The sequence below is a fragment of the Triturus cristatus genome, chromosome 8 (assembly GCF_964204655.1).
Source record: "Triturus cristatus chromosome 8, aTriCri1.1, whole genome shotgun sequence".
In the NCBI taxonomy this organism is placed as follows: Eukaryota; Metazoa; Chordata; class Amphibia; order Caudata; family Salamandridae; genus Triturus; species Triturus cristatus.
In genome coordinates, this window is record NC_140591.1 from 345214091 (window position 1) to 345228217 (window position 14127).

Below are 14127 nucleotides of genomic sequence, written 5' to 3' on the forward strand. Positions count from 1 at the left end.
AGGTGTCCATGACTGGTTGTAGCAGCCCAGGTACCAAAGGTCTTGCTGCTGACCTTTGGTGCAAAGTATCGATAACAGTTGATGTTTGAGGAGTGTGGATATCAATGTTTAGCTTATGAGCTCCTCTGGCCAGCACCTCATGAAAAGTATTAATTTTTGTTTACATCAGTCTGTCATTGCAACTACAGAGATGCACTTCATACATTGTAGTACCGTTGTCATGACATGATCAAACATGTGTGTTTTCTATCAAAGTTTTATTTTATTTTATGCTGCTCATAAATAAATGTTACAGTTAAATTTGTTTTATACATAATAAAGCTTGCAATAAACCTCTCTCCTGCATGATTTCTTGGTGGGGCGATGGGCAAGGGTCATACTGACTCTGATAAAAGTATGCAGCATTATTAATAGACATGTTTATACTGTGCTGTAAAGTAACTTTTTAAACCCAGTTACATAAAGGTAGTAGAGTGACAACTATCAAACATAATACTGAACTATTACAGGTCCTTTTACAGGTAAATCCACATGCTTGCAGTTACAAAACGCTACAAATAAGGCGCCAAGCTAGCCAAAATAAATGGTAATAAATGTAACATTTGAAAACTGACCTACCGGCTGCACGTAATAAAATGCAGTGTTCTTACCGAGCTGTGTTAATCACACAGCCTGAGTAACAATAAAGGAGCAATAAAACCACACAATCGCCTTCCCAGACACCCACCCATGCTTATTCTCAACAAATCCTAAGAGGAATTTTTCATACTGAATCAGTCATTGTGTGTCAACCATTGCATTCTTGTGGAGAGTTGGAACGATCATGAACACGTCTTACATCTGACCATTGCGTTCCCTGCACCTTGATAAACTGCTGTGTGCATGCAGTTTGCACTGTAAATTTGAAAATGGCATTGCAGCAATACTATATAGGTAACACCCCACGGTTCCTGCCTCCCACAAACTGGTGAAGGGTACCGAACACTGCAGCAAGGTTATCGCTTCACGACTCTGTAAAGGCACTGGAACCAGCTTTTATCTTTCAGCCCCTCACCCAACCTAGCATAATAAGGTTGCCAGGTCTCTGAAGGGCAAGACAATGATTGCCCCATCCCCAAGTTTCGCTCTTACAAATAATGGGTGCACTGTAATTTAATTCAATTAGGAAAGAACATCCCTCATAAAGCACTTATTTGGTCATTGAGTACTCTAGAGTTGCAATCTAGCAACCGTACTTAAAAAATTATTTAATTAGCCAGAAAATCTGTGATTTTGCACTAAACTCGAGTTTGTGGACGCATAGTATACTCCTGCACCCACACCAGCCCAACTTTTACAGGTCCATACGTACTGCTCTGTTTTAGTCTGATTTTTCCTTTAATGCTGGGACTTTTATTCAATTATAAAACAGTACCACAAGTCGTAGAATTCTAACGAAAAAACCTAGACTGGAACAGCTCATTACGCATGGACCTGGGAAACATGCAGCTATCCCAAACCAATTAGTTCACATGCAGTATTTTCACCAGTGTTCTAAAGCAGTATACCAAGTCCATGCTTGGGAGTTCACCTTGGCAAAACTATTTCTTTGCTTTCTTGACAGCATAATCCCAAGCGTATAATGGATTTATGGGAACTTCAAGTACCAGAATGCAAAGCAAGCCGCAGGCCGGGCCATCTATTCTCATGTGGAAGTAGGAATCTGGAGAGCTCAGTTCCATGTAAGTGGCCAATCAATGCAATAGCTGTTGGGTGCTTCCACTGAGCGGCGCTGCAGACCAATGTTTAACTACTTCTACTGTCATAGGGTCATTGCCTTGTGGCTGACTCTTGGTTAACCGGAGTAAGATCAGAGAGGTATAGAATGTAATTACTGTAGCAAGACAGAAAAACGCAGGGTAAAATTAAAACACCAGCAGCAGGAGGAAGCCGTTTTAGGCAGCTAGCTCTGTTTGCGCCCCATCTGCAGGGTGTTTAGCTGTGGTGACGGGACGGACCTTCAGTTCAGAGGTGCAGTGCAGAAAAAAGAAAGGAGCGCGGACTCTCCAAATGGCCACCATGCTGTGTGAAAGCGTGGCGGACATGCATAATAAAGCATGCACATTAAAGCATAATAAGGCGCACAAAACATGAAAACAATTTGTCTCAAAGCATGGGCAGCGGAGAGCAAGCATGTGAAAAATAAAGCGCTGAGCCAGGGAAATGCTCAAAATAGTCCTGTAGGGCAGGGGGATAGAAGAAATAGTACTTGCATCAAAGCGGACGGTCACTAATTAGGGGCAATTATTCTGTAGTTGAGCGGTGCTCCTCAGCTACAAACGTAAGTGATGTATCAGGTGCAGGACCCATCAGGAGGCAGCAAAGAAGAGCAATGCTGGAGTCACCTTATAGTAAGCAGGATGCGGGATCAAAGCCCTTTTAGTGAATACTGCATGTCTTGCAGACAGCGCATGCGTGCTGCCAGGCTCAACCTAAAAAATTAGGTGTTCGGAATAAATGCACTTTAAGCAGGGCTTCCAGTAACTTTAGATGGAGGAGGAGGCTTGGAGATCCTGCAGCTTTTTGGTGTAAAGGGGAGGGGTTAATGGGAAGTTGAAAGTGTTGTGGGTAGAGGCTGAACGGCACACTTCCTGAGCTTCCAAATTGCTTAATAAGCAGGCTTAAGCTGTACAAAGGTTAATTAATCCATCATATGACAGGAGCTGAAATCCTAGAAGTGTAGAGGGAGAGACATTGTTCATTAACAATTGTAACAAACATGAAAGGGAAACCACAATGAAACTATTCCGGCAGTATAACAAAATTAAAATATTTTGGTCATATATGAGACCAAGAAAATAACTCAATGTGTAGAAACTGCATTGAAAAGTACAGTTTAATCAGCGTACGTAACCTAAATTATATGTCATTCACAATAGGCTAATTCGTAACACCATGTAGACTGATGTGTAACACTATGAAAAACGGGTAGTTAAGGAGGCAATATATGTGTTTTACAGCACATATGCCATACTGACACGGTTAAATAAACCTTCCACACTTACCTATTTTTGCCTCTGGATAAGGAAGTGTAGCCGGATCCGAATAGAATGCTTCCAGCTGAAAGGAACCTTTTCTATAGAAAGTCAGGACTTTGGAAAATGGAACGGCATGATTTTTACTGAAAACTTCACAGACCCTATATGTGAATAAAAACATTTCTCATAAGAGTTTTAGTGATATATGGGAATTGTGAGCATGCCTAGAGCACCACTGAAAGGTTCTGGTAAAAATCAAATCAAACAACGAAGAGTGAAATCAAATAGATGAAGTGTTTCTTAGGCTACAAGCAAACCTTAACATAGTCTTGTAGTTACAAACTTTAGACCATGTGTCTTGTGAAATCAGAAACAGTGGTTAATTAACATTCCAGATTTGAGATAAAATGTTCACTGTATTTTAACCATGTTCCCATTATTGTTTGCTATGTGACCTAAAATTATTAGTCGTAGACGGTCACACAAAAGCAGACAGAAAATAAAAAAGTTACTGAGCTATTCGCCACAATTTATTAATCCAAGCTTCAAGCGAACTGTTAAGTTAAACTGAGAATCACTTGTGTTTTTTTTTTTTTAAATAAATCTTTTTCCTACCAGTTCAGGCATAATGAACATGTTCAAGACAGTATTGTGCATTGACAATTTCAGTAGATATAATTTCACCACAACTTATGTATTTATAACAGATGAGCAATAAGAAAGATTTAATACAGTAGCCCATCTAGATTATCCATCTGCCTCCCAGAAAAAGGAGGACCCCGATACTTATTGCCTCACAAGGAGGGTAAAGTACATTTGACTCAAAGATAACAAGGAAGAAGAACTGATGCTAGCCAGTTGTACAATGGGTTTCTGCAGTCTCAAACCATTTGAATCGGTAATATAACAAGGTTTCTGTCTGCAAAAGGAAAAGGTTCTTACCTGTAAACCAAGATCTCCTTAAAAGAAATCTCCATTGAAACCATAAGCACTGAGTAGTGCTCCCAGGATCATTAAGCACTTCTTTAATAAAATATTTATTCCTTTGTGTTCTATTTTCACTACACTTCAGGGAGGCTGAATTTCCATATATAACCGTAAGTAGTTTTGCAGCCTTAAAAAGAAGGCTATATTTGCCAATTCTGTTAATTTAGTTTTAAAAATGCCAAATTAATATTAGAGATTAAAAAGGAATCCTTTCTTTTAAAAATCCTCATTCAGTAACCTTTTCCAATGGAAATGGGGTAGAAAAAAACAGGGCACTGTAGACATATAGGAGGCAATTATGCCAAGATGAAAACTGTCACTTCACATTTAAGAGGCTCACGGACCACAAGTATCTTCAGTTAGCTCAGTCCTCTTTTTAATGAGAGTGGCAAAGGATACTTATCTAGATAGCCTATTAGCTACCTTTGTCTCTTCCGATGGAGACGAGTGGCGGTGGCTTATAATTTCAATGGCAAATCCATGAACGAAAATTAGAATTACAGGTAGGGACCCTATCCTTCTCCTTCAGGGGCGCTAAACTGATTATCATAAGCATTGCATACAGGTGCAAATCCATCTCTATAAAAAAAAAAAGTCCGTGAAAGAGGATGTACAGACGTAATTAGGCAAAGCGATTCCTTAAGTAGATTTGACCTTCTTGGGTTTCTGTCCAAGAATAAGAATCGATCAACTAGTGTTTTGTAAAAGTGTGATCAGATCTACATGTAGCTGCCTTGCAGATTTCTGGGATGGGACTGTTTCCTATTAAAGCAGTCATAGCATATTTACCTCTAGTAGACTGAGCTGTTGGTTTACCAGTTAAGGATTTGTTTGCTCTCTGATAGAATAAAAGAATACAAGAAACTAGAGACTGCTTAGACATGGTAAACCCTGTGAATAAAGGGCCATAATTTATAAACAATTGTTCGCACTTACAAATATCAAATACAAGTTAGAATTTCCTAACGCTTCTCACTTACAATGTGTGGAGAGATTTCCTATTGGACAAAAAGGGTTTTGAAAAAACATTAGTATGGTAATGGCCTGGTTTACAGGAAAATCCAAAACTACTTTAGGTAAAGATTTCAGATGACTCGTCGTGACTACCCTGTTGCTATGAAATACTGTATACGGTTCATTGTAACAGAAAACCTAAATCTCAGTAACCCTGCCTGTTGATGTACTAGCCACAAAGGTGGAATATGCTACTTACCCGTATGCATCTGTTCTTGGCATGTAGAGCTGCAGATCTACACACTATGCATAGATCGCCATCTGGTGTTGGACCCGGATGTTTGCACTTGTTTTTGTCCTGGAAAGTCTTTGGAAGTCACGAGATAGTTGACTCCTACTTAGGATGCTAGTGCGCATGGGCATCGGCTCCATCCTCAGATTGTTTTTCGCCAGCAGGGAAATTATGGAGCTTAGTAAGAAACAGGAAATATGCCCATGTATGGTATATCTAAATAAGATCTTACTGGAACAGATAAAGGTAGCCGGGGAGGCGGGTGGGCGTGTGTAGATCTGCAGCTCTACATGCCAAGAACAGATGCATACTGGTAAGTAGCATATTCCGTTCGAGGCATATGAGCTGCAGATTATACACTATGCATAGATTGTATAGCAGTACCCCTCCTTAGCGGCGACCACCAGTATCTGTTGCAGTAGTTTGAAATAGTGTTTTGAGTACAGCCTGGCCCACGCTAGCTTGTTGTTTTGTTTGCACATCTACACAATAGTGTTTTGTGAATGTGTGCGGTGTAGACCATGTAGCTGCTCTGCAGATGTCATCTAAGAGAATGTTCCGTAGAAATGCGATGGAAGCCCCTATCTTTCGTGTAGAGTGGGCTTTAGAAGGAACAGATAAAGTACGTTTTGCTTTGTGGAAGCAAATTTGTATACATTTAACAATCCATCTAGCTATCCCCGATTTTGATATGGGTGGTGAGAAAGACACGAAAAGTTGTTTTGTCTTACGAAAGGGTTGTGTTCTCTCGATGTAATATAGCAATGCTCTTTTAACATCTAAAGTATGAAGAGCTCTTTCTGCGACCGTCTGTGGTTGCGAGAAAAATACGGGCAACTCTACAGACTGATTGAGGTGGAAGGGAGAAATGACTTTAGGAAGGATTTTAGGATTTGTTCGGAGAACAACTTTATTATGATGGATTTGCAGAAAAGGTTCCTGAATAGTTAGTGCTTGTAGCTCACTAACTCGCCGTAGAGAGGTAATGGCCACTAGGAAAGCAACTTTCCATGTTAGGAATTGAAGCTCACATTTATGTAGAGGTTCAAAGGGAGGACCCATCAGACGTGTGAGAACGATGTTCAAATTCCACACAGGTGAAGGTGGTACTCTGGGAGGAATTATTCTTTTGAGGCATTCCATAAAGGCTTTTATAGCAGGTACTCTGAAAAGTGATAGATGCTGTCTATTTTGTAGATATGCCGCTATGACAGCAAGATGTAGCCTAATAGACGTATAGGCTACATTGCATCTTTGGAGGTGTAGTAAGTAACCTATGATGTGTTGGATAGACACGTCTAGGGGATTGATGTTATTGTTATGGCAATATATCACAAAACGTTTCCACTTGGCAGCATAGCAGGCTCTAGTGGTGGGACGTCAAGCTTCTTTAATGACGTTCATACAGTCAGGGGGAAGGTCAAGGTAACCGAATTCTAAGACCTCAGGAGCCAGATCGCAAGGTTGAGCTGAGCTGGGTCCAGGTGTCTGATCTCTAAATGGTTCTGGGTTAAGAGGCATGGTGAGAGGTGTAATTTTTGGTGCGGAACTACGGACAGTTCCAGCAATGTGGTGTACCAAGGTTGTCTGGCCCAAGTTGGAGCAACTGGAATGAGAGTCAGTGAATGTTGCTGTAGTTTGCGCACCACCAGTGGAATGAGTGGGAGAGGCGGAAAAGCGTACGCAAATATGCCTGACCAGTTCATCCATATCACATTGCCTTTGGACAATGGGTGTGGATATCTGGCGGCGAAGCTTGGGCATTTGGCGTTTTCGTGGGTGGCGAAGAGGTCTATCTGTGGATGCCACCACATTTGAAAGAACGGTTGAAGAACCTGCGGATGAAGTTCCCACTCGTGGATCTGTTACGTTTGACGACTTAACAGATCTGCAATGGTGTTTTGTACTCCTGGGACATGTTGGGCTAGGAGAAAAATATTTTGTGGTATAGCTAATCTCTATATGCTCTGTGCTAGCTGGGAGAGCTGCAGAGAGTGTGTCCCTCCTTGTTTTTGGATGTAGTACATGGCTGTCATATTGTCTGTGCGGACTAATACAGCTTTGCGTGATATTTGCCTTTGGAATGCTTTTAAGGCTAGGAATATGGCTAGTAACTCCAGGTGGTTGATGTGGAGTAACTTTTGTTGAGGTGTCCACCTGCCCTGCATGGTGTGATGTAGTAGGTGAGCTCCCCAGCCGGAGAGCGATGAGTCCACTGTCATGACTATCTGAGGAACTGGCTCTAGGAACGGTCGCCCTTTGGAAAGGTTCTTGGTGTTCCACCACTGCAGAGAGCGATGAGTGCGACCGTCTACCAACACCAGATCTGTTAGCTGACCTTGAGCCTGGTTCCATTGGCGTGCTAAGCACTCATGTTGAGGACACATCTGGAGTCTTGCGTAAGGCACTATAAATATACAAGAGGCCATCATCCCTATGAGTTGCATGAACACTCGAGCTGGAAGAGAGTGTTGCGGCTGAAATTTGGTGAGGAGAGCCTGCATGCTTGCTATCCTGGCTGGACTGGGATAGGCTAGAGCTGTTGAGGTGTCTATTGTGGCACCTAGGTACTGTTGTATGTGGGAGGGTTGTAGGTGAGACTTGGGGTGGTTTACTGTGAGCCCTAGGACGTGGAGTAGTTGGATAGTGGCGTGAGTGTGTTGTACACACTGGTTGTATGAGCTAGCTTTTATGAGCCAGTCGTCCAGATATGGGAAGACGTGAATGTGTTGTCTTCTTAAGTGGGCTGCCACTACTGCTAGGCACTTGGTGAATACCCATGGTGCTGTTGTGACTCCGAATGGGAGTACTTTGAATTGATAGTGGTTCCCGTCCACGACAAATCTGAGATACTTCCTGTGAGCCGCGTGAATGGGAATATGAAGTAGGCGTCCTTGAGATCTAGGGTAGCAAGGAAGTCGCCCTGTGAAAGAAGAGGAAGGACCTGTTGAAGTGTGACCATGTGGAAATGGTCTGAGTGAATGTATAGGTTTAGGGGTCTGAGGTCTAGAATAGGTCTCAGAGAGCTGTCCTTCTTTGGTATGAGAAAATACAGGGAGTAAACTCCAGAGTTTTGCTGGTGCCGGGGAACGAGTTCTATTGCATCTTTTTGTTGTAGGGAGATTACCTCGTGCTTTAGCAGTGACAGATGTTCGTGTGACATTGGACGCTGTTTGGGTGGTATGTTTGGGGGGGTAGAGGTAAGTTCGAGACAGTAACCGGATTGAATTTTTTGTTGCACCCACCTGTCTGATGTGAAGGTGGTCCAGACAGGAAGCAACTGTTGTAGTCTTCCCCCGACTGGAGTGGAATGGTCTGGGGGAAGTGGAGGGAAGTCATTGGGTAGGGGTGGAGGCAGAGCAGGTGTCGTTGGTTTTGCCTCTGCCTTTGTTATTGTTGTCCCTGTAGCCTCCTCTCTGGTAACTTCTGGTGAATGTGGACTGGGTGGGAGTTTTGTAAGAAGTGGAGGGGCTATCCGAGGAGTAGCCTCTTGGGGTGCTTTTGTAGGATGAGCGACGAAAGGAATGTCTGGGAGCTTGCGACTGCAAGGCTCCCATAGATTTTGCTGTGTATGTATCCTTTTTCATTCTTTCAAGGGATAGGTCTACGTTAAGGCCAAATAGGTGTTCCTGATCAAATGGTTGGTTGAGGATGCATCTTTGGACTTCAGGTTTAAAACCTGAAATGCGTAACCAGGCATGCCTACGCAAAAGGACACTTGTGTTTATTGCACTTGAAGCGGTATCTGCTACGTCTAGGGCACAACGGATGGAGGTGTTGGTGATAACCTTACCCTCTTGTATGAGTTCATTGGCCCTATTTTTGTATCTCTCTGGGAGGTGTTGTATTAGGGTCTCAAGTTCATCATAATGTGCCCTATCATACCTAGCTAATAGTGCCTGAGTGTTGGCGATGCGCCAGATGTTTGCTGCTTGCGACGCTGTTCTCTTGCCAGAGGCGTCCAAGAGTTTGGACTCCTTATCTGGAGGTGGGGCATCACCTGATGTCTGAGAATTGGCCCTATTTCTAGCATTGGAGACTACGAGGGAGTCTAGTGGTGCGGGACCCTTAATGTTAGCTGGGTCAGTAGGGGCAGACTTATATTTTTTCTCGATCCTGGGGTTAATGACTCAAGATCTAACAGGATCTTTGAAGACTTCTGGGGCATGCTTGATGACCCCTTTAAGCATGGGTACAATTGAGGTGGACTTTTGTGTGGTATCAAAAGTGTCCATAAGGGGGGCGTGGCCTGGCAGCGAAGTAAGATGGCCGTGCAGTAGGAGCTCTCTCCCGCACACCCTCTCTCCCGCAATTATCCGTTCCACGAATCCGCGATTTGAGGCCAGCATCGGCCACCGGAGGCTTGGCGTAGCTCAGTGAGCCCTTCCCCCCGGAATCGGAGCGGGGAAACTGAAGCTACGGACACGCAAAGCGGCGGCCTGAGACGCGAGGCAAGCCGGGACCTGAAGTGGGCGGATCCCCCGGGTGGACGTCTCGTGGGACGGATCTCGGCCAGCAGCAGCTCCGGGGCACGTCCCGAGGCGGGATTGGGCCCTCTCCTGGTGGCGGTCCGAACATCCGACCCCCAGGCCTCACTGTAGCGGCAAATCCAGAAGCCTTGGGGGAGACAAGAGGAATCAGCTTTGCCTATGCTCGCATTGCAGGAGGTGGAGGTGACGGTTTTGAGTCCGGGGCCCCGGGGCCGACTGGCTGCGGCGAGACGCCTACACTCCGGCGGGTGTTGACGCACGGCAGGCGGGGAAGCGCAATTGGAGGGAGCGCGACCCTCGGCGGGCCCCCCATCGATTTCACGCAGCGACCACTGGTCTAGGCCCTCCAGGGAAAGTAGAGGCCGGTCCAGGAGTCAGAGGAGCAGCCGGGAACTGGCGTGAACCTGGACTACTAACCAGGCCTTGACGTGAGGGCTCCCCCCCCGCAAGGGGTAGACATCCCCTGCGATTTCCTGCGTGGGAGGCGGCTGGGACCCCCTGGCGGAGTGGTGTTGTCTGAGGCCACATATCCCCTACAAACAGTCCTGAGAGAAATGTACGGCCGGATCCTTCGCCGCCGGGGCTGCGGAGTACACCACCTCCTACGCCGTGGAACAGTGACCCGGCTGGTGGCCATGTCGGGTTCGAGGGTCCAGAAGTCCACCCACAGTAATAAACTGGACAAATATACCTGTCCCAGGTCCGCCATGGCCACGCATCAACCGCCAAAGGTGGGAGAGGTCCCGGATGCGGAAACCCCGGAACATACCTTAAAACATGTGCTGGACGCCATAGGAGGGATCCGCACATCAGTGGAGCAAAGAATAGACGCGCTTTCCTCGGAAGCCATGCTAATCAGAGCGGACTTAGCCACCAACAGGGAGAAAGTCCAAGAACTGGAAATTACAACTGCAAGCCTCGTGGGCGACACTAACCAACTCCAGATGGAGATACGGGACCTCAAAGCATTCAGGAAATTCGCAGAAGGAAAGCTGGATGATTATGAAGGCTGCAGTAGGCGCAACAACGTGCGCATTATTGGCGTTCCGGAACGGGCGGAGGGACCATCAGCAGACCTCTTTGTGGAAAACCTAATTACCAAATACCTCCAACCCAAAGGCCTGTCTAATATCTTCGTCGTGGAGAGAGCCCATCGAATACCGGGAGGACGACCGAAGCCGGGGGCCCCGCCCCGCCCCATACTGGCTAGACTCTTGAACTATAGAGACAGGGACCTAATACTGCAAACGGTCAGAGTAGCTCCACCCATACGAATGGAAAACTCGGAAATCAGCTTCTTTCCATATTTCACCCAAGTGGTTCAAAAACACCGCAGATCGTTCCTGCGAGTCAAAAAACACCTGAGAGACAAAGGCCTCAAATACGCCATGTTATTCCCAGCTCGGCTCAGGGTGGAGACTGGGGGAAAGACTAGGTTCTTTGAGACTCCGGAGGAGGCCTCCGAGTGGCTGGACGGATGGAGAGGCCCAGTGGAACAAGGCTCACACGAGAATAACACGGCGACTCGAACAACGAACTTTGGGATCTTCTGGAGACGGGTTGAGGCTTGGGTCGCTTCTCAACTACGTCCCATATGAGATACGAGACTTGCGGTACTGAGGGGTAATTAGAGGCTGCTGGGGGGCTTCGATACAATATTAATGGGAGGGAGGGGTGAGTTGGAGGAGAATATACCCCCACTTTTCTTCATTTAGTCTAAATTTAGTGGGCGACAGGCACTCTGCATAGTTGTAATCATGGGCAGTTCTGAGCCCAGAGTGCAGGGGAGCAGGGAGGGGGGTAGTTGGGAGGGGTTTAAGTTTTGTTCTATGTTTGTTGGGATTCAGCAAGGCATCAACATCCGGAGACGCAGATACATTGGTGATACGTGAATATCTATCAAGATGCAATGGGACAAAGGGTTCAAGTTGATGAGCTGGAATGTCAATGGGCTAGGGGACAAAGTCAAGAGGACAGTGGTGCTAAAGTACATTAAGAGACATTCCCCTGACGTGATACTCCTACAGGAGACGCATCTGGTGGGGAATTCCTGTAAAGCTCTCAACCGATGGGGATACAGTCTGGTGGCGCACTCTGGCTTCACCTCGGGATCGAAAACACCTTTCCCCTCACAGTCAACGCTACGTGGGTGGATGCCGGGGGGAGGTATGTGGGCGTGTCGGGCCAATGGGAGGGGAGACTGCTGACCCTCATGTCAGTTTATGTACCGCCAGCCCTCCAGGACTTAGCCTTTAAGGACCTAGGCTCCATTCTTATGACAGTCCCGGAGGGACTCTTAATAGTGGGAGGAGATCTGAATGTGGTAGTCGATGGGAGACGCGATAGAAACCCATCACGACAACTTCGCCCATCCAACAGTTGGTTGCCAAACTTTTTGGGGGCCTTGGGGTTGCAGGATGCATGGCATTCACCTTCTACTCGGGTGCCCACAACACCCAATCCAGAAAAGATTACATATTACTCCCCCCGGACCAAGTGCAACACGTGAAAGAGATCAAACATATGGCGAGAGGGATATCAGATCATTCCCCGTTGTGGATGCACGTAGCGGTGGGCCATCATAGAGTTGGGAGGGTAGCCCCCATCAACCTTTGGTACTTTCGCAACCCAGTGGTACACAAAGCAGTCCCTGCCTCCATGGAACACTATTTCTTGGAAAATGAGGGTTCGGTGAGCTCGCATCAAACATTATGGGAAGCCTTTAAAACAGTGGTAAGGGGCCAAGCCCTCTCGCAGATAGCGGGGGTTAAAAAAGAAAAGGTCAGCGAGGAGGAGGCGTTAGAGCTCGATATCCTCCGTTTAGAAAAGGAGATGGCACGACAACCCCACCCAGAAACCCTACATAATATACAACTGAAACAAGACAACTATAAGGCTCTCGTGACGGACAGGGCCAAGGAACTCGGTAGGGAGACGCTGGGCAGAATCTACGACCAAGGGGATAAGGCGGGGAAGTTAATCGCATGGCTGGACAAGCAAAAACTAGCAAGTAGATTAGTGCCGGAACTATTAGATAAAGGCGTGCACATAGTCACAGACCCTCAAGATATCGCAAACATATTTTCCCAACATTTTCAGCAGGTCTATGCTTCCCAAAACCCCTACACGACACAGGAGTCTATCGACCTTCTCAGGGACATAACGCTGCCCAAACTTTCAGACTCGGAATTCGCATACCTGGAGGGGGCCCTCACGCCAGACGAGGGGGCACTGGCGATTAGGGGACTCAACTCGGGGAAGGCATCGGGACCCAACGGTCTACCGATAGAACTCTATAAACTAGGGACAGATATACTCGCCCCCCACCTATGTAATATGTTCAAGGAGAGTTGGGAGATCGGGGAACTACCCCGGGGCCAAAGAATTGCGACCTTGGTGGTGATTCACAAAGAGGGTAAAAGTCGAACGGAGTGCGCATCATACAGACCAATCCCCCTATTGAATGCCGAACCAAAAATCCTTGCCAAATTACTTGCAAATCGACTAATCAAGGTCATTAATAACCTCGTACATCCGGATCAATCCGGCTTCATGCCTCAGCGGAACACAGCGCTAAACCTGCGTAGACTCAACGGAGTGATAGGGAGGGCACACACAATACAGGAAGAGGCGGTCTTGGTGTCCCTGGACGCTTCCATGGCATTTGACAGGCTGGAATGGCAATACCTATTTGCAGTCCTGGAGAAAATGGGTTTCGGGCCCCAATTCACCCGATGGATGCGCCTCCTCTACTCGAAACCACTAGCCCAGATAGTGGTCAATAACAAAAAGTCTGAAGTGTTTGAGCTGGGTAGGGGTACGAGGCACGGGTGTCCGCTCTCCCCTCTCCTGTTCGCCTTAGCCCTGGAACCTCTGGCATCATGGATAAGGAGGGATCCAACGATTCGTGGCCTTAAGTGGGCTGACTCCTGGGAGGACCGCATCTCACTATATGCGGACGACATTCTGCTGTTCCTCACCTCTCCGAAGGCCTTGCTAATGGTAGTGTTGGATATCTTTGCCATCTTTGGTAGATATTCGGGATACACCATAAATTGGCTCAAATCAGTGTTGTATGTCCTTAGGGGACCCCTTACAGGCCTCCCTGTGGGCTGTCCGATACAGATCACCACACAGGGCTTTAAATACCTCGGCATTTATATAACCACTAACTCTGCTGACAGGTTCGCCCGAAATCTGTTGCCCCCTTTGCGGCAACTGAAAAAAGATTCAGAGCGCTGGATGGGTCTCCCGCTCTCGCTACTGGGCAGAGCCTCCTTGTTTAAGATGATGTCCCTGCCCACGTTCCTTTACGTCCTACAAAACTCGCTGGACCTGGTCCCCGCTAGCTACTTCAAAGACCTTGAGACCTTACAACGCCGCCTTC

General features: G+C 46.5%; 1 protein-coding gene across 1 annotated transcript in view; it reads right to left on the bottom strand.

Annotated features, from left to right (window-relative positions):
* Positions 1–14127, bottom strand: part of HSPH1 (heat shock protein family H (Hsp110) member 1) — a 702844-nt gene that overhangs the window by 450434 nt on the left and 238283 nt on the right. The window contains exon 10 of the mRNA XM_085621665.1: positions 3045–3178. Within this exon, the coding sequence (XP_085477791.1) occupies positions 3045–3178 (134 nt within the window). The remainder of the gene's footprint in view (positions 1–3044; positions 3179–14127) is intronic.